This window comes from Heptranchias perlo, chromosome 16, assembly GCF_035084215.1.
Source record: "Heptranchias perlo isolate sHepPer1 chromosome 16, sHepPer1.hap1, whole genome shotgun sequence".
In the NCBI taxonomy this organism is placed as follows: Eukaryota; Metazoa; Chordata; class Chondrichthyes; order Hexanchiformes; family Hexanchidae; genus Heptranchias; species Heptranchias perlo.
The window spans coordinates 29,451,765-29,473,773 of NC_090340.1; the positions used below are offsets into that span (position 1 = coordinate 29,451,765).

Here is a 22,009-nt window from a genome sequence, read left to right on the forward strand (position 1 = left end):
ACCAGTCACAATCCACGTGTCTTTCAGTAAGTAACAAACGTCTAAATTACTGATACCACGATATGAAGTACGCTCAGTGACACGGGGCAAATCACATTAGCATAACAATATGGAATCTATAGAAAGGCAGCGTCCAAACGTTCGATGCCGTGACCTCCATTCCTTACTGTTCCTTCTGGCTGCATCACCTGTGTTCCAACATTTGCTGTTTCCGCCTTTTGCTTTTTGTCCCATGTTATTCATTGTTTTCGCTCATTTCCCATTGTTTCATTTTCCCAGTCCTTCCCGTTTCCTAGATTTAGTGCTCCGTCCTTCTGCTCACAAATTCTTCACACATTTGCTTGAAATCACTTTTTAACGTCTTCTCCCCATGTCTCCTACTCTCGTCTTTTCTATTCTTTCCTTGTGATCTGCTCTCTTTTATCTCAGTCTTTCAATCTGTTTCTTTCTTGTCCTTAGTCTGCTTCTCTAGTTCTCTTTGCTTTAGATTATCATATTTTCAGCCTGTGTTCTTGGCTTTTCATTCTTACATTTCCTCCTTTCCTTTCATCCTCTACGTTCTTCATTTCCTCTAACAATGTTTAATCTTTTTCGTTTTTCAAAAATGTGCTCGATGCCGTTTTTCCATTTTCTTGGCACTTTACTCTTCTTCACTACTTTATCATTTCTTTTACGGACACATTCTATCCTTTGTAACATTTTGTGCTGTTTTTGAACACTGCTTCTTTCGCTACACATGAGAATGAAGAGTTTCCTGAAACACCCTTCTAAACGCGCAGGCACATAATATTGAATTTTCCAAGATGATTTAAATTCTGTCTACATAACACAAGGCAGTGTATTTGAGGCAATTAATAAGCTAATAATCCTTTTCTTTCTCCTCCCTGCGAATAGTCTGTTCAGAAACTGAACTGAAGTTGATTCCGCCCCAAGCTCAGCTCAGATCAAACTTAAATAGCAAACAGCTTTCCAATGTGCTGCAACGCCGATCTATAACCAGAGAATGTCATGTAGATGGGGGTTTGTTCTTGCAAAATCGATAAACACGAGTCGCTTCCAGAGCCTCCCCCTACACAGAAAACAGAAATAAATCCGTATAAAATTAATGATTTGAGTTTAATAAAGCAGTTTTAAAACTATGTAGGCAACACGGTCTTAGAGTGTGCGAAAAGTCGCATCGCAGTGAATTCCTCCCACCCGAAGCATTCAATATCGCATAATCGAAAGCTAAGGGCAGCACTGAACTGCTATTTTAAATTTATGAGTACAGATCACTGAGTTACTTTTTGTATTCTTTATGCTTAAATGCACAAACCGATTAAAGAACACAAAATAACGTCCTATTTTCAACACCTTTCTCAGAAATCAGTCAATAATTCGATTTCTAATTTGTATTTCCGCTAAATTCAATACACGAACTTATTACCTACCGTCACTTAACAAGACCAGAAAAAATAAAATCTAAAAATGACTTTATTCTTCAAACAATGGGTGGGCGATTATCTGACATCAAATACCAGAAAGATGAGCCATAAAGCGATTAGATGTGGTACATACAGATTTAATATATTGATTCGGAGAATTTCAATCCAGGGACTTGCTTCACTCTAATCCGCATTTATTACAACCTCGTATTTAGCTTTATCATGCAGACCTATCGTCTCAGAACACCATAGAGTAGCAAGGAACAGGGAATAAACAACGTGGGGTCATAAATTTGCTAATTACAGTTTAGGGACAGGACAAAAAGTGATAATGAGTTTGGTATGAAGGCGCTGGTGTTTGTGCTTTTCACACCACTTATTTACCAGTGTAACCACCGGGCTGGCAGCTTCTGGGTTTGCGCTGGTGTTTTTTTTTGTTTTAAATTTGCGTTAGTTCTCTTTGATGTAAAGTGGTGACCCTACAACCGTTTGAAGTCCATTATTAACAAAGAATTAACTCGATCCTGAACTGTACTGCCCACTCTCAGCCTACGCAGAGTGGGTTCCTGCAGCGTAAGAAACACCAGCTCATTAAAAAAAAACTAACCCATTTGTACCAAACAAACTTACTTTAATAGGATAGATATCAGGATCAAAGCTGAAGTATAAGCATTTCGCGTCTACGTCACCAAAACTTAGCATTTGCTTAACAAAGTTAAAACAATAGGTGGGTAGAATAAAGTTTTGTCACGCTGGTTGAAAAACTACATCAAAGGGATTTAAAGTTGTTCAAATTCTGATTTGTCTTACGTGGGTCGATTTTCTTTCTCTTGTTTTTTTTGTTGCCAATTATAGTTCTACAAATACGTAGCTTTTAAAAGAAACCCTATGGCAAAAAGTGGGAGGCGAATGCTCTTCTTTAAAAAATTTGGGGCGGGCGTGTTTTTTGCCGGAGAACTAGTACTGATTGGCGATCGCAAACTGCGACTTGAAAGCAACTGAAATAAAAGATCGCGACGTCAGTAAATAGATTTGGAAAAGACACGCTCTGTGACAAAGGCAGAGATTGAGTAAAAGCTGCGGCGGACCCTAAAGAAATAGGAGGGGCTTAGCTAATACCAGAAATGTCAATCAGGCCATCAACTCCGAATAATCTCTACGAATCTGTTAGGACCTGACCTGGGCACCCTCAGATCAATAGCAAGTTGAGAGAGAGCGATCGGATCGGTTACAGTGCGTCTGCATGTGGAAACGTATACTTTCAACTGAGTCTGTAGCATTAAAGGTGGATACTCCAGCTCTTTCTACACAGCGATTTCTCTCGCAGTAGTCACTGACCATGTCTTTCCCACAACTGGGATATCAGTACATTGCTGCTACTAGGCCACTTTACCCAGATCGCCAGGGTATATCGTCTTCCAGGACTGGGAGCGATCTGACGGCGTCCGGCGCTGCCTCTACTGTACTAACCATGTATGGATCCCCTTATGCCGCTCAAGGATACGGCGCCTTTTTGCCTTATGCAGCCGATCTCCCCATGTTTCCTCAGCTGGTAAGAACATTTACTCTCAATTCGCTCTCTCCTAGTCCCTTTAATCCGGTAAATCATTAAAAATAAAAAAAAAGTTTGTTGCGATTATCAAAACAAGACGCGGGGGATGAGGAAGAGGAGATATTGGGCGCTGTGGTAACATTTCAGTACAGTTTTTAAAAAAAAGAAATCACCGCTTTTATTTTTACAGTCGAGTTTTCTCCATAAAAGTTTTTAGTCTGTTTCTGGGTTGAGTTTGCCAGTTTCACTCACGCTTCCTTGTCAATTTCACTTGCAGATTTTTTTTCTTGCAGTTTCATTTTTGTTTTGTTTCTTCACAGTTTTAACTCTTAAAACTACCCCCCACACACACACCTTGGTTAGCCCCCCCCTTCATATATCTTTACTTTTAAAATGGGCGGATCATTTAGTTATGTAGAACATAATTCAAATAATAGTTATACTTCATTTTACTATTTATTTAAATTACCCCTTTCGTCCTTCTTTTTGTGTTCTTGCTTAGGGTGCCCAGTACGAACTAAAGGACAGCCCCGGCGTGCAGCACCCTGCCTTCCCTCACCACCACGCCGCCTATTACCCTTATGGCCAGTACCAGTTCGGGGATCCATCCAGGCCGAAAAACGCCACAAGGGAAAGTACCAGCACCTTGAAAGCGTGGCTCAATGAACACAGGAAAAACCCGTACCCGACCAAAGGGGAAAAGATCATGCTGGCCATTATCACGAAAATGACCCTGACCCAAGTGTCTACCTGGTTCGCCAACGCTCGGAGAAGGCTTAAAAAGGAAAATAAGATGACTTGGACTCCCAGGAACCGGACTGACGAAGAGGGCAATTCGTATGGAAGCGACCCGGACATGGAAGGAGAGAAAAAAGAGGACGACGAGGAGATCGATTTAGAAAATATCGATACGGAGAATATCGAGAGCAAAGAGGATGAAGACGAGCACGACCCGGACTTAAACTTGGACTGTAAACTAGACGGCAGAAGTGATTCTGAAATCTCAGACACTTTTGATGACTTGAACTGTTCAGAGGACGGTTTTCTGAAATCGGTGGTAAAAGATAGCAGAGTGACTGAGGAAAAACGGGGCGACCTTTTGCCTGAGATTTCAGGACAGTCCAGTGGCGATCAGACCAAAAGCAACGCCGAGAGGAAAAGCCCCGTCTCCCCTCCGCCTGAGAGCAGTCTATCGATAAGTCAGAAGCCTAAGATCTGGTCTTTGGCTGAAACCGCCACCACACCGGACAATCCCCGTAAGTCTCCACAGATCAGCAGTTCTCCTGCAGGGCCTGCAGCCTCATCCCTCCTGGGCCAGCACAGACTTTTCGCCTGTCCCATGGGCAAATTTCAGAACTGGACAAACCGAACCTTTTCTCACCACCCCCTGGCTTTAATCAATTCAAACCACTTCCTCGGACTCAGTGCTGGCCAGGCAGGCCCGGCTGCCGGTGTCCCCGCATTTTGTACAGTGAGAGGAGGCGAGGAGCGGGCTCAGACAGCAGAACCCACGGTAACAGGTACAGAGCACTTAACTGAAATCACAAAAAAACATGCTCGACCCATACTGTGAGAACACCCTACACAATTTTCAAAGAGAAGGATCAACTTACTGCAAAAAAAATTGAATAATATTAGCAGCCTTAACAGTTAGGCCTTTTTTAAAAAAAAAGTTCATATTTAATAGGAAAGATTAACTCAGTGATGATCTCTAAAGAGTTTCATGCTGTTAGGGATTAATTTTATTTACTGGTAACATCTATACAAAGGCTATTTCTCCATCTTTTTAAATCGATACCGAGAGATTTTTACATCCTGCTCCCGAAAAGTACCATTGCTCAACTGTAACTAAATACAAGATATAACTACTACAAGGCGCAATCAAAGTAATGGGATACTGATTATTTGATGGTCAAAATTGCATTTATTATAAACTGACCTTCACCACCAGTTTAAAAGATAATTTATAATTTGATTACAATAACTTTTTCCAATAAGTATTAGATGGCAAATAAGACTTGTGCAATAAGATAACACTTACCATATATTATATTCGGATCACTTTATCCTTTAAGTCGTATAATTGATAACGATTCCATCACAAAGTTGAATATCAGCGTGTATCTCTGAGTAGCAGTGCACTCGGTAATGGCGAACAATACCAATTATAAGAACTCGTTATTATTTGCAGATCGAAGCAGTGCCTTGGAAATAGAGAAAAAAATAGTAAAGACAGCTTTTCAGCCGGTTCAGAGACGGTAAGAAACACATTTCCTTCCTCTCTGTATATTCCCACGATGTGGCCACACAGCTCCGAGATCCCTGCAGTAACAGGCGTGCAGTTTTTTGTGTACTTTTCGCCGCAGTTGATCCGCATTCGAAACTTACATTACAACATTTTATGCAAAATATAGATGTCAAACTTTATTACAAAAAATTGTAAACACTGATCCACAATAATTTTATTCGTTTCAGACCCCAGAACCAACTTGATGCAGCCATGGTTTTGTCGGCGCTCTCCTCCGCATAGTCCATTTTGGCTTTTTTTCTAAACTTTATTTTGTAACCATTTTCTTGTTAAATGGAATGTAAAAATGTTTTTTTCCCCTGTATAGTTTAACCTGTAAGCATGTATGTGTATTAAAATAAAATTGGTAATGTAATACTGGCCGACAAGGCGTGTATCAATTAGTTGAGTTTGTGATATAAGTGGAACCCAGTTTTTTTGTAAGTCGAGTGAGAATTAGTTATCACCTGGTGTTCGAAATGTTTTGTATATACCGCAAACAAAAATGTACATACGTGTGAACGAAATTGTACAAGAAAGTATATATTTTTGGCTAATAAATGAACAGTTACGACTTTACCTTTGTGTCTGTATTTTCAAAGCTGTCAATGGGTAGCTATTCCCCAGGACCGTATCAATGTTTTAGTTACTATATACACTGAGTTGTATATGATTATCAATTGACATTTCAACCAACAAAAAATTCGGACTGAAAATGTTCCCATGTAAATAGTGCCTGAAACTGTGCCATTTTAAAATGTATTGATCCCAGCAAAGGAAGGTTGTAAGCGGTTTAACTGAAAACTTTTAAATACCATTTAAAAGATTAAAACAAAATAATATTTGATGTAGTCCGTATCAATTTGTCTATACCTAAGGTTCCCTCTGCATTCTTTTTAAACGCTGGTGTAGTTTTTAGCGTGAACAGTTATCATAAATCGCTTTTTGCAGCTAATAGTTAAACTATTCCCAAATGCCGAAACAACGTTGAGATTAAATTGGCACTCTGTTTACATTATTACTGAGAATTCCAAATACTGCGTTCAAGTGTAGCTTCCGCGTTTACTTAGGTATGATATTTGTAAAACAATGCTTTGAGAATCATCGTGTTGTAGGTTTTAGTAAATATCTTAGCTGCTTGCAAGAAATCATAATTTCACTTTATCGTTAAAAGACATGATTGTGGTTAAACACCGCGGCAATATTTTAATACGAGGTGATTGTAGATGCTTGAGACACTTATGCAGTATAATGACTAAATGACTTGTATAATACCAGACCCCCGAAGGGCAGGCACTGATGTGTTGGGTTTTGAACTGAGGGGGGAATGAGTCGGGCTAAGAGCGCCTCCTACAGGTAGACATTCTGAAATGCCACAGCAATAACCAGGGAGAACCGACACAAATTAATGGTGGTACATCATGGGGAGAAAAGAGCCATAAAACGGCAGCTGCCTAATTTACTCCTGCTACGTTCAAACCGTTCATTTTGTAAAATTTGATGGTCTGTGCAAAAACTATATTAACTTTTATTCACTGCGTAGATTGTTTTCAGAGCCGTGGGCTTCGGTGAAACTGCCATTTATCCTTGGTGTTTTGTAAAACCTAGTTGTGAATTATGAAATGATCGAGGTCACAAGTCAGGCTTTAATCGGTTCCCAACTTTGTACAGAAGTTGCCGAGTTTGTTCCCTGGGAGTAAGCCAGTTTCTTTCCTCCCGTGAATTGTCATTCACAGGAACGGAAACATTTTCACGAATGAAATATGCGGAATCGTTTCAACAGGCTCCTTTGCCAGTTGTTTCTGCTGACACGTTTGTAATTGTAAAAAAAAAGTATTTATTGAAAACGGATATCTCAGTGTGTTGATTATTCATTTTTTAAAAAAAGGATTCGGATCCCGGTTGAATTGCGGCGTCAAAATGATTGTTCCAAGTTTTATGCTCATTTCTAAAAAAAAACTAGCCGTTTCCTTTAGAAACTCTATTAATAATAAATGATGTTAAAAGCTCTTTTTACATATTTATGCTCTGTTGTTGCCAGATCTTTTGAAATATTTGATGTGTTTCGCTGTAATCAACCTAATGAATTTCGTTAAGTATTTTCTGTCAAAATAATAAGCGAATGGAAGCTAGAATCAAGAATATCGTTAAGTATTACATTAGGCACCAAGAAGGGTTACCCCAAGCCTTCTGTTTTTTGGGGGGGTGGGGGGGAGGGCGGATCGGTACTCCCCGTCTCATTTTATTGCTAAACTCTTCACTCCCGCGGATCTTTCAGTAAGTAGCATTCTACGGATTGCGCGATTAGACCTTGTTAAATACAGGTTTCGGCATCGTATTAATTTATAATATAATAAAGTACAACGGTTTGAAGTACAATCGATTCTTGCGTTTAGGCTCAGGGTAACTGAAGGTAAAATAGAGAACTATTAAAGTTAAGTCATTAAAAAAACTGAAATTCCTTTGTTGGAGGATGTAACAGCTTTGCAATCTGTTCTTTCTTAAATATATGAAAAAAAATCTTTGTATAAAAGTGGGATAAAATACGCTCTTTAGAAAGAAACTTAGCACGCCTGGATAACAGGGAAATACTGTGATTTAGGTTATGGGTTTGTAAATCAGAACCAACTAACTTAATCAAGCGAGTGATTTCAATTTTTATTTTGCACGTTTTTAAAAAAAAATCCCCACCTTTATGCAATTATTTAAATAAGTGTAGTAAGCAGTGTATATTTTAGTTTTCTATTGGATTGCGCAGTTGATAGTCGCAGGGTTGGTGCAAATAGTTGCGATTGCGACATTTATTCAATGCAACGTTGTGCAAGTATTTTTGACGGGGTAAGAATTAGCTCAAAATCCTTTGCAATGCTGTTTTAATTAAAATGTTTGGATATTATGGTTTAGTTGTTTAGCCAAGATCCCCACCCTCCTTCATTATGCTTCTGTGAATGTATAGCTCAGCAGACAGTACAATATTTGATGCTGAATTTGTCTCACCAAACATTTCATACAATCTACAGTCAGGCTGCGGAGAACCAGCCGTTTCTCTTGTTTAGCACAATCGAAGCTGACACTTCTGTTTTATTTCATGGGTCCTGCTTCAGAATCAGTTAAAATAATACAATTAAATTAAAAGCATTTGACGAGTTTTGGCAGTTCACCGTGTGAGCCTCACGTCATGCTGGAGTGCAGAAACTTTAACCAGGATTCAGTGCTGGGAGGCTGACAAGTTACTCGGCTCGGTCCCCTGGTACACCTCTGTGCAGGACAGAAAGTTTCACAGTCTGGCGGCAGCACATAACTATATCTTTGTCACAATTTGTGCTTTATTTGGACTTTCCGCTTTCTTTTGATCCTTTTATTTCGTGTTTTCTCTTCCTGCTAATTTAAGCAACCGCTACAACTTTACTTTCGACAACACTCAATTCCATTTGGGGAGTGAACCATATATCAGCAACATCACAATTAACGTGATCTTTAATGAAAAATAAAACAAAGACTTGGAAATTGCAGATTATTTTAGGGAATTGCTTGCAAATCCAAGTGGTTATGTACAGACCCAACCATAGCCCCAAACTGGACTGTACTCTGGAATTTACTGTTCCTGTCGCCATGCATATCCATCGCATTTATGTATATGGACACTCTCTCACTTTCTCCCCATCTCCTTTCCCCCTGTTTTCTCCTCCCTCCCTTTTCTCGCGTCTCACTCAGCCCCTTTCCTGTCTAATCAATTATCTGCCCACTATTCCTGTTGAAAAGTGAGAACTCATTACACATATTCATAAATCATCTCTGGTTGGCCTGACATTGATTGATGCAATCATCTTTTTTTCTTCTTTTACTCAGTTTTTCACTAGTTTACTTGAGGAAGGTTTTTTTTTTAAAACGCGCACACAAAGACTCGGGCATTTTCAAGAGCAGGACGGGATCAGACTGTCTTTAGCAGTGATAACTTTAACATTGGACACCAATTGAACTTGTACGAAGATACAGCTTGTTTAGGCGTTAAATAGTTTCAACTTTTGCAGCTTGTTCTAACGTTAAAAAAAGAGATAAACGTGGAGAGGTCCAATCGGCACATTGTTTCAATATGTTGTATTTCCTCACAGAGAATTCCGCGCCTTGAGCTCTTGACGGGTCCATGTTAATGAAACAGTCCGCTTTCCTGTTTATGTTTTTAAAATGATTCAATGCTAGTCATTTTTACTTTCAATTAATCTTTGCAATCGATTATTTTTTAAAAAAACAAACGAATTGATTTATTGACAGGCCGCCTTTTAAAAGAGCCCAAATACACAGACCTTTGGCTATTGAAACTCACCTGATATTTACAAGTAGATGAAAAATGTATATCTCGATCGTTACATGAATTATATTTTACCAAACGTGAAATCCTCCTCCCGATACATTCTTCCGTATTAACCACAGTGGAGGCGTTTCAGTGTATTTGGGGGTAAATGGAGGCAGCGCCTGGGCAAGACGCCGAATCCTTGGACGGACAGGTGTGCCAGCTGCTGTCGTACATTCCCCAGGTAAAGGGGAAGCTTCTCGGCATCTATAACCGTACGAGTGACAGCGGGATTTCCCAGTAAACCGTTACGCTGGAATACCAGATCACCAAATACGTTCGGGTGAAGAAGGGGCCTTCGGCCCATTTCTTTTCATCTTTCCAGAATATTAAACAAACAACTATAGCGTTAGTTCCTTTTGGACGGTACCTTATATGGTTAGCCCTGGTAAATCTGGCAGGTGGAAGAGCCATGTTGCTGATGGAAATCATTTTAAATCTGGTTGTTTTCAGTCTGCTGCTAGGTTTCTGGGTTTGTTGGGACACTTTGTGTGGTAGGTACCCCTAGTAACAGAGCAGAAGCATCTGACCCACAGTTTTATATCTACACAGGGCTTAAAAAGATCATTCGATTAGACCATTTTCTGTCAAGAGGTTCATACGGCATTAGTAGTGTGAGGGGAGAGTTTGCCCCTGTGTTATCCAGGAGAATGTTACTCTGTAAAGAGGAGAAAAAGCTTTGGAATGTCAGTAAAGTTATTTCTTTAAAGTATTTTTTATGTCTTTGTTTATATAGAATACCCGGTAAGATAAGATTTTCCCTGCGAGGAAATCAAATGAGTGTATCCGGGTGCACTGGTACCAATTGCAGGGCAGAGCTCGGGGTTCACAGTGAAGGTTGTGAAGTGAATTAACATCAAGGTAATAACCCGCCCCTCCATCGGTTGGGTTCTTTGATTGGTTGAAAATGAGGTCATGATTGATAAAGAAAAAGCAGAGTTGGAAAGTTGCGCGAGTTTACCAATAAGTTTATTCTAAATCGTCTATTTTTGGAGGGCCAAAAAAAAAGCAAGAAACGGCCATAGTGTCATTCTGATTTTATAGAGCGAGAGAGCGATGTGTAGATTAAATTCCTGTGAGCTTAGAGTGGTGACACCAAGCATTTGAGACTTCAGTGATGCTACCATAAATAACATATATACATGTTAAAGATAACATTGCTTTGTAGCTTCTAAATCATAATGGGAGTGATTGCAGTGAAAATAAAATGCTCAGACTTCATTCTCACAATTGCCTGTGGCATTACTTGGACCCTTTACAAAACTATATTCTTATAATCACTACTCTCTATATATAACATTTAGGAATTGCAGTGACTCAAATTCGAATAGCCTTTTGCAGCATAACAATGTTATTTTTAGGCACCCATTATGTTGATTCAATAATATCACTTTGGGTTAAAAAAGTGGAAATAAGTCATTCAAAATATCTAGAAGGAAAGGAGAAAAGTAGAGGAGGATAGTCTTTGAAGTGAAAGTAAATACTTAGCCCATTCTCTGACTAGCAATATTAAGTTTCCTTGCACAAATTCTAGAGCAGGCAGTTGCCAGGGTCATTGGGTAGGATTTGTGTAATATGGGTTTCTAACATTTCAAAGCTCCATTTTACCTTTTGTGCCCTGGGTCCTGCAGGTACTAACATCTGCTTGTTTTCATACTTAAAGCACTTATATGTGTTTTTTTCTATGCTAACACGTGTTTTACGGTTGCTACCTTCCGCCAAGTCCAAAGTCGGACAAAGGACAAGATAAGGGCATGGCAGGGTGGTATGATTGGCCTTAATTACGAGGATTGCTTTGCTACTGATGAAAATTTAAAAAGAACCTTAATGATTAACAGCACGCGGCACAGAAATAAATGGTAAGATGATTTTTTTTTAAAATTTTGATTTTTGACTTATAGTTTAGAAATTTCTGGATAAGCTCCTCAAATATTAGACTGCCCCGGTAAGTGTCAGCTTTGGCCCAGTGGTAGCACTCTCACCTCTGAGTCAGAGGTCATGGGTTCAAGCTCCACTCCAGACGCTTGAGCGCATAATCTAGGGCTGGCAATTCAGTGCATCACCGAGGGACTGCTGCACTGTTGGAAGACACGTTAAACCCAGGGCCCCTTTGCCTTTTCAGGTGGATGCAAAAGATCCCGCGGCACTATTCGAAGAAGAGCAGGGGAGTTGTCCCAGTGTCCTGGCCAACATTTATCCCTAAAACAGTTGGATCTGATTATTTATTAAATTGCTGTTTGTGGGATCTTGCTGTGCACACATTGGCTGCCACGTTTCCTACATTATAACAGTAACTGCATTTTTTTTAAAAAGTACTTCATTGGCTGTGAAGTACTTTGGGATGTCCTAAGGTCATGAAAGGTGCTACATAATTGCAAGTTGTTTCTTTCTGTCCAAACCAACAGGTGACCCTAATGAATAACAGTGAAAACATACAGCACAGTTCTTTATAAATATAGTCTATGGTTACCCAGCAAGGCAAGTGGTTTTTGTTAAGTCACCTGCCTCTATCTATCTTTTATTTCCCTGAAAGATGTAGCAAAAGTTTTGATTAGAAAAAACAGGTCATTATAACTATCTTCTTGAGTGCACCAATGTAAATCTCCCAAAAACTTCAGTTTCAACATGTTCAATCAGAAGGAGTCACTCATTCAAGAATTAATACTTTCCCTTGGTTTCAGGGCATGCGATCAAACCTTGGTATTTGATTGGTCAGCAGTGGGACTCCACTGGGCATTGTCGCATGCCTGGAGGTTCTGACCCATGAGATTGGGAATTGATGATCCTTTGAACTCTCAGTGGAGTATGTGTCAGTAAATGGAATATTGAATAGGCTTCCTGATCGGCATAGTTTTATATGTTAATATAAAGTGAGATTTTGCACTTTATTTGTGCTTTATCTAATAGAATGAGCCACCAAATGCTGGAGAGATTTCAGTTGTAGTCCAGAGGCAAAAATGCTATGCCCTTAGCCAGCAGGTCAAGTAGAGCCCGGGATGTTTGTGCAGAAATACAGTGTCATCCATTTAGCAATTGAATGGAGTGATTGGTCAAGAGTAGCACGATGATTTCTAAGGAAAATTTTAAATAAAACCTTCTCAATGAGTACACATTATGCAGATTGCTCTGCAGCCAATACACAAACCCTGTTCTGTCAAATTGAGTTCTATTGATAAAATGTTCCTGAAATAGTATCCTTTCATCATAGCTGCTCCTTGATACATAATGCTAATATCTACACATTCATACCAATATAATTTATGGGCATTTCTTCAATAAACTTAATAGGACGACTGATGACATAATGAATTTAGTGCTCCACATTAAAAAGGGAGCCTCATACAACCACTGCTCTAAAATTAGTACAATGCTAAAAACATTTTAGTTATTCATCTGATTATATCCATGTCTGCCTTTTGTTCTGGGAGCTTCACACTGGCCGCTCACCACTCACAAATATAAGCTTTACTTAATCATATTGGCATTCAGACATGTTTTTATTTGGATTGTTGCACTGCAATAGAAAACAGTTCGAAGTTGCTTCACAGGCAATGCATCCCCCATCCAGGCCTTCCCAAACATGAGGTGCAAGATGACAGTATACATTTCATGTGTGTGAAGGCCGTGTCAATGAGATCTGCTATTCAGATTTTCATATCACTGATACCTACAGTGGAGTGAAGTTTCTACCTTTTTTGACATTACAATGCTTGTTTGCTGTTACAGTGTTCTTTTATTTGTATAAAGACATCCCACACATCCTGTACATAGCAACCCAGCTAGTGAGTTCTTTTAAAAAATACAGACACATCATCCGATATCATGGCAATGACTAGAACACTATCCACACACAATATGAGAAAAAGTATCAAAAATGTATTTACAAGTTAAATAGGCCAGAAGGTAGCGAACCAGTAGGTTAAAGAGTTAATCTAGTTTCTAAGCATGCCCTTATTAATCCGCTGTAAACTTCACCGCTTGTCAGTTAAGAACATAAGACAACAAGGAACAAGAAATGGCAATTTGGCCTATCCAGCTCATTCTGAATAATCAGAAGTATCATGTTATTGCTTACTCTCAGCATAAATTCAATACTCCCGTTGTAACCTTTATGGAATATATAAACTACACCGCGCCCACAGGCAAAGGCATCTGCTCTAAATACAATGGGACAGCAATAAGACCTGGCATTTCCATTCAAGACAATCAAGATTGAATTGCATCATTTATTGTCACAGAAGTTATTCAAAGATATAAGAATTTAAGTTACTATGTTCCAGTAAATATAAAGATTTCTACTAGTGCAGATTTCCCACTATTTATTTCTGTTGTTCTAAATTATTGTTAAATGCAAAGAGTTTCACTTAAAAGCAAAGATTTCTGGGCTCCATTGATGGCTCAACAAGTTTATCCAGTGATTTAAATAAACCACATAGACCAAGAAAATCTCAAGTTTGATCACTGGTTTATGCTGAGGCAGCTCAGCAGCAGTAGTTGTCCTAAAAGTGTTCCTTGATTTGGATGGGGAAGATTGACCAAAGTTCTCGCTCTTGATTTATACCCAGTGGCACCTGCTGGAATTGAATGCATGTGAATGGTGGGTAAGGACATGATTGGGCCAGGCTATGATGATGCTATGGTCCCATCACTCATTGTTAAGACTCAAACATGAATGATGGCCACCTGGCTAAGGTACCAGAGAGCGACCAGTGCCTACGGAAACATATCTCAGTCAGGAGTGGACAACTCAGAAGAGGAGGCGATGGGGGAGAAAATTGACTCGAACAAAAAAGTACAGTAATACCCAAAGGTGGTTTTACAACACCACTGTGTCCAGTGATCTAAATGCACTTTCACCTTGAGAGAGTGACAGCAATAGTAGATGATGAGCATTCTTTCTAATATAAAGGATGCAATGTCTGCAGTTCCAATGAAAACTCAAACCCAGATTTTATTTGCCATAGATTAGGTGCTTCCAGCTTTGGCCTGCTAAATGTACAGAGCCAGTTCCATGGATCTGGATCATGACGCAAGCATGTCATTGCAGAGAACCAGCTCTGCTCTGCCATGAAAACCTGACTCTTTCCTGCATGCATTATCCATAGTAATACCAAAAAGATGATTTTTCTCTATTGAAATTTCTCTCACTGAGCCCTATCTTCAGTGAGGATCATTTAAGGAATCCCCCTCCCATCCCACATTTGTGTACATGTAGTTGTATAATTTGCATATAAATGCAAAGCATGGATCCAGATTTTAAAAAATGACTTCCAACAGGCCTTGTTTAGGAGTGGTGGCATTGTGTGCACGGAGATTACAGGTCTCCTTTTGAGCATGGTCTCCTAGGATCCCAACTATAGTGTAAAAGTACCTTTTGTGACCTTGTTCACTGTGTCCTTTAACCTGTCTAGTAATCACCTATTAATGACCTAGAGTGGCACAAAAAAGCCACAGACTGTTTAATAGTTTTAGTTTTAAAAGCTGAGAATAAGCCAATGTGTCTGTTTGCTTCAATAGGCCCGATTTCCCAATAGGCATTTAGCTGTCAGCTATCACGTAGTGTTTGCTTTGGTTTTAAGGAACTGTTACACTATATCTTACAGATTAGTCCATTTACCAGCACGTCACTTCAAAAGCAATTTACCTCCAAGTGAAATCCTGATAACAGCACATTCTTGTGGGTAGAAAACTCTACCTGTTTTTAATCTTTAAAATGCCAGTTAGACTTTTTTTTAATTGAGAAACTTTGGTGAAGGACCAAGGATCATAAAGCAGGACATAACCAAGGATGAAAGGAGTGGGAGAGAAAACAAGGTCAATTAGAAAGCAATGATTAAGTAACATTGAGCTTGAACTTGTTGTTCCTGTTTATTCTGTAAGGTAAGAGTTAAGAAACAAATAGATGATTTCAGAATTTTAGTTCAAATTTTTTGACTGAAGTCTCCCAGTGACTCATCAAAAGGGTTTATTTTATGAAAAAACAGTTCCCATGGGAAAAGTGTCACCATTTTTAAAAATAATGCTGCAGTTTACCTTCAATAAAAAAGTGTGTGTGAGGTTCTGGTAAAAGTATTATAAATTAGAGGGCAGTGGTTTACAATAATCTTCCACTCATTACAAGCAGATATACTCACTCATGACTCATCACTTATGTCTTATTAAGTAACATCACGTTGTGAGATATATTGTAAAACCATGGATCCAAATGACATTTTTTTGATGAAGGGCTTTGGTAAGATCTGACACCAGGAGCTAAAGTGATTATTGCTACAATCACTTAATGTTGTGTTATCTGTGTTTTATTTTGGTTTGGGGACTAATATTTATGTGTGAAAAGTTACATCTAGAATATACATAAAATGTACATCATAGAAACATTCAAACTGGCTGCTGGACAGAGAGGTGCCAAATTTTGTTTGATATCGCACCTGTGAAGTGCCTTGGGACGTTTTACTACGTTAGAGGCGCTATATATATGCAAGTGTTGCTGAACTAATACGAGTGCTGGTAAGATAGGATAATTGACCTTAGCTGTGACTCAGTGGTAGCACTCTCACCTCTGAGTCAGAAGATTGCAGGTTCAAGTCCCTACTGAGGGAGTGTTGCATTTTGGATAAATAGACTATAAACTGAGGCCCCATCGGCCCTGCTCAAGTGGATATAAACTATCCCACGGCACTATTTTGAAGAAGAGCAGTGGAGTTTTCCCAACGTCTTGGCCAACATTTATCTCTCAACCAACACCTAAATCAGATGATCCAGTCATTTATTTCATTGCTGTTTGTGAGACCTTACTGTGTGTAAATTAGCTGCCGTGTTTCCCACATTATAACAGTGACTACATTTCCAAAGTACTTCATTGGTTGTAAAGCGCTTTGGGATGTCCTGAAGTTGTGAAAGGTGTTATATAAATGCAAGTCTTTTTTTCTATTTCTAAACCAGAGTCCAGACTTTGAAATTATATGCAAGGTTGTGGTAAAAGTACAATAAATTATCAGTTTTAAATTTTGTTGCTGTAATTATTTATTTGCAATAACCAATTTGCCTGTCAGTTGCTCTGAAATTCTTTTCTTGGTATTACAGTTTTCCATGTAACAGAGCCATTGCTGCACATGGCATCAGTTGGTGGTCTCAGCCATTTTATACATCCCTCACAACAGAGCACAACATCAGAGCAGAACAGCCAAGAGGGAATTTGGCCAAGAAAACTGTACTTTTAAAAACAAAATTGCTATGCAGCAATTTTGATCAAGAAAAGTTTGCAGCTGTAATTTATTCTGTGAAATGTCTTCCTATTTCCTAACCTTGGAGCTTTGTTGGCAGTTAATTAGCGGAGGTGTTGATTTTGTCAGGCTGGATACCTCTGCTGGCAAACTAGATAGGGTCTGTAACATCAGGAAGAAATCCTTTTCAAGGGATAAACACCCACTTTATGCTTTTGTTACTGTCTTTTCCTGACAATTAATATAAAAAAATGACAGCAGTGCTAAGGCACTTTTGTGACATCAAATGTCTCTGCTTTCCAGTGATTTGAACATCTATAAGGAGTAATAGTGAAAGAACTAGAAATAATATGTGTATAAAGTGGTTTCTGATTTGGGTAGTTCAAAACAAGTTGCGAAATGAAGGTAAAAATCTAGAGCTAATTTTAAGGAGTATTAGTGGAACGGGGTTTTCAGAACCTTAGCCCTGGGGTAGAACAGTTATAAATGTAGTATAAATAATAATTAAAGAGCCATTTCTTCTCCTTGGTGGTCTATTGAGATCACATTTCAATTTTTGAAAGTGTTCCTCCCCTTTGAAGGAATGGTGCTGTTTCAGTTTTCAACAGTTATTTTTGAGTTGTAGATTTTCTTAGCTTCATCCCTTGAAGGTATTGTTAGAATTTTTTTTTAATGTAACAACCAAGTTTGAAAATGTTTAGGGAAACACGGCCTACTCTCAGCTGCTCCGGCCTGCCTCTGAGCATCTGTTTGTGTACCAATGCATTATGGGCTGCAGGTGGCTGGGAGGACACTGCCGCAATTACCTCAGCTATTCACAGTAACAACAATGAGTCTGGCGGAGTTTCCCACAGCATTTAATGATTTTTTTTTTAAAAAGGGTGAGTCAGATTTTAATAAGCTTTGGCGGATTATAATTCACGAAGCGGCCGCCAACAAATCCAGCCTTAGGCGCATGACTTCTTTAACACTGTGCACTGTCCATGAAAAGTTCACTGCAGTTAAGCAGAAGAATGAACTTCCATTTATATAGAACCTTGCACATCCTCAGGACATCCCAAAGGGCTTTACAGCCAATGAATGAATCAAAACAGATAAGAGAAGTAAGCGTAGGAGAACATCTAGGCAATAGCGATCAAAACATAACAAGGTTTAAAATAATGATTGAGAAAGACATAAAGTAAGACAAAGACCAAAGTAATGGACTGGAAAAAAGTTAATTTTGAGAGGATGAGAATGGAACTAGGGAAGGTAAACTGGAAAAAAATTTTGACAGACAAAGAAGTAGAACAGCAGTGGGAAATATTTAAAACGGTGATCAATAAAGTTCAGGGGAAATATATTCCTCTAAAAAGCAAGAACAAACTAGCCAATAATGAAACACCATGGATGAATAAAGAAAAAAGGGCAAAATTGAAACTAAAGAGAAAAGCATACTCTAAGTACATACACAATAAAGGCAGGGATGACAAAAAGGGAATACAAAGAGGTAAGAAAAGTCAAAAATACAATTAGGAAAGCAAAGAGGAACTATGAGATTAAATTATCAAGGAATATAAAAAGAAATAGTAAAGTATTCTACAGACACATAAATAACAAAAGAAAAATCAGGCTAAGAATAGGGCCACAAAGGGATACACACGATAAACTCACAGGTAATGATAGCCAAATGGCAGAAACATTGAATAGCTACTTTGCATCAATATTTAACAGGGAGACTAACATGGTGGGCATGTCATTAGAAGAAGAGATCAAAAAAGATATAAAAACATTTAAGATAGAAAGAGGGAGACAATTGATAAACTAATCACACTTAGAGAGGATAAAACCCCTGGTCCGGATGGATTGCATCCACGAATATTAAAAGAAGTTAGGGAAGAGATCGCAGAGGCACTATTACATATATATAAAAATTCATTAGAAAAGGGAATAGTGCCAGAGGACTGACAGACAGTTAATATTATTCCCATATTTATAAAAGGAGATTGAACAAGTCCAGGAAACTATAAACCAATTAGCTTAACGTCGGTGGTAGGAAAGATAATGGAACCCTTACTCAAAAATGTAACAGAAAAACATCTAGAAAATGAAAATATAATAAAGAATAGTCAACATGGATTTCAGAAGGGAAAGTCATGCCTGAACAATCTGACTGAATTCTTTGAAGAAGTAACAGAAAGAGTAGACAAGAGTAATGCAGTAGATGTAATATATTTGGATTTTCAAAAAGCCTTCAATAAGGTACCACCAGACTCATGACTAAGGTCAGAGCATGTGATGTCAGGGGACATGTAGCAGAATGGATAGCAAGTTGGCTACAAAACAGAAAACAAAGTGTAGGGGTTAAGGGTAGCTACTCAGACCGGCAAAAAGTGTTCCACAGGGATTGGTGCAGGGACCATTGTTGTTCACAATTTACTTTAACGATTTGGATTTGGGAATCGGAAGTACAATTTCAAAATTTGCGGACGACACCAAATGGGGGTATAGTTAATACAAAGGAGGAATGCGTCAAAATGTAAGAGGACATTAATAAACTTGTGGAATGGGCGTGTAATTGGCAAATTAATTTCAATATAGATAAGTGTGAGGTGGTCCATTTTGGCAGGAAGAATAAGGAGGCCACATACTGCTTGAATAATAAAAGTCTAAATGCGATAGAGGACCAAAGGGATCTGGGGTACAGATACACAAATCACTAAAAGTAGTGATGCAGGTTAATAAGGCCATAAAAAAAGGCAAATCAAGCACTAGGGTTCATTTCTAGAGGGTTAGAATTGAAAAGCAGAGAAGTTATGTTAAACTTGTATAGAAACTTGGTTAGACCACACTTGGAGTATTGTGCACAGTTCTGGTCTCCATATTATAGAAAGGATATAGAGCTGTTGGTGAGGGTGCAAAAAAGATTCACAAGGATGATACCAGAACTGAGAGAATATCTTAATCAAGAAAGGCTGAACAGCCAGGAATTCTTTTGTCTAGAAAAGAGAAGGCTGAAGGGTGACCTGAAAGAGGTCTTTAAGATAATGATAGGGTAGACGTAGATAAAATGTTTCCACTTGTGGGGGAGTCCAAAACTAGAGGTCATATATATAAAATAGTCGCTAATAAATCCAACAGAGAATTCAGGAGAAACTTCTTTACCCAAAGAGTGGTAAGAATGTGAAACGCACTACCACAAGGAGTAATTGTGGTGTCTAGCATAGATACATTTAAGGGGAAGCTAGATAAGCACATGAGGGAGAAAGAAATAGTAGGGAATGCTGATAGGGTTAGATGAAGTGGGGAGGGAGGAGGCTCGTCTGGAGCATTAGACCAGTTGGGCTGAATGGCCTGTTTCTGTGCTGTAGTTGTTACTTTTGTAATTGAAAATGCTGCGACAGCTAACCATCAAATTTAGCGATTTATAAAATGGTAGACAGTAATATCTTAGTTTATAGGAAAACTACAACAATACTCGTTCTTGTTCACTGAACTGGTCCATTAAAATACCCACTTCTGTCAAAAAAAAATCTAAGGGCGCTCAGTAAAAGCAAAGGGTTAGTGATTAAAGCCTCATTTTACTCAATTTTATTCACAAAGCATAGTAGCCACTGAGCTATATAAAACGTGACAATTTGGTCTGCATTGTGTCTGATGTGATATTATGATTGTATAAAAACACTAGCCTCGCACAAACATCTTTTTCACAAGTAAATGTGGTCTGTAAGCAGGGATAGTCCATGTTAATATACCCTTACTATTCATACATAGTTGGGGGCCACATAAAATTTTGTAGAGTAATTTGTTCCTAAACTCTCGACCAGTGTTATAGAAGCATTAGAATCATACAGCACAAAAGGAGGCCATTCGGCCCATCATGCCTTTGTTCTTTCATCTTTTTTGAATAGTATACACAGGAAGTTTTTACTCATTTCTTTTTGTTAAACAGGGTGAGTTGATTGGACAGGTGACTAGGCAGCCTGAATATAAATGAGAAGTGATGAAAAATGCAATCTGTATGTCATTTTTGAAGTGCATAAATTTAGGAAAGTAACAACATGGATTCTGATTTCAGAATGTTTAAGACAGCAGTGCATTATTCTCAGGAAATGCAGTGAAATTTTGTAAGCTATATAATATGTATTAGGGGCTAGTTTACAAAATACCAAGAATAAACTTAATATTAGATATATGTAAATTTAATTTATTATATGTCATTACAATTATAATTAAATCACTGATGTTTGAATAAAATCGAGGTATGTGGGAATGGGAAAACCAGGTACTTGGTTGTGGTTATGGCTATAGTTTGAGTATGAATGTAAGTTTAGTTTGGTTTTAGGTATGGGAATGGTTTATCGGTTTAAGTCTGATTATGTTTTAGATATCAATACAGGTACAGGAGTTGATGGCAGGATCCAGACAATGCTGGCTCCACTAAAAGGTTTTATATTGCTTTCTGAACAGACCTCAGAGTTACTATCAGCTGATGGTCACATTCAGATCGTCAGCAGTGGACACTCTTGACTTTCAGGTAGTATGTTTCAACTAAGACGGGTTTTACACATGCTCATGAATAGGCTTTACACGTGACTTTTAAAAACGAGACTCATTGCACAAGACAAAGAATAGCTACAATTGGGATTGTCTTTTCACTTCAACCATTGTTAGATGAAAAAGCACAGAGCCTGATTTACTTTAGTTATATTTCATAGGATATGATGTCAAGATTTCAAAAATGCTAAATCCAGCCAACATCACTTTTAATAAAAATGTTCGCTAAATGTCTTTGTTATAGCATCACAGAAGAAATTAAGCAGGTTTGTTAAACATTGTCTATAAGGAATAAAATAATCGTGGATGCTTATATTCCCATTTGCATCCAACAGGGTTCTCTAATATTAAGCAAATGGAAACGTTAGCTGACATTTTGCTTAGAGCTACACTAGGACTATTTCCATCAGGACACGGTGTCATTCATTTATTCACACACGAAAGTATGTCCTTGTGGCTAATGAGCAATAATCAACACTGGCTTGACTTTATTCCTTTGCTCCTAGCAATGTTAAATACTGTGATGCAATCCCTTTGCTGAGACACTGGAGAATAAGATTGAGAAGCACTGAAGCAAAGCCTCAATCCAAAAGCTACAGCTCAGGATCCATTGTCACTCAATCCACTTTGTGCTTT

General features: G+C 38.5%; 1 protein-coding gene across 1 annotated transcript; it reads left to right on the plus strand.

Annotated features, from left to right (window-relative positions):
* The first annotated feature begins 2,441 nt into the window (after positions 1-2,441).
* irx3a (iroquois homeobox 3a) lies at positions 2,442-5,842 on the plus strand. Its single transcript, XM_067997873.1, has 4 exons — positions 2,442-2,976; positions 3,479-4,496; positions 5,168-5,234; positions 5,452-5,842. The coding sequence occupies exons 1-4, from the start codon at positions 2,764-2,766 to the stop codon at positions 5,504-5,506; spliced, it is 1,353 nt and encodes a 450-aa protein (XP_067853974.1). The 5' UTR covers positions 2,442-2,763; the 3' UTR covers positions 5,507-5,842.
* The last annotated feature ends 16,167 nt before the right edge of the window (positions 5,843-22,009 follow it).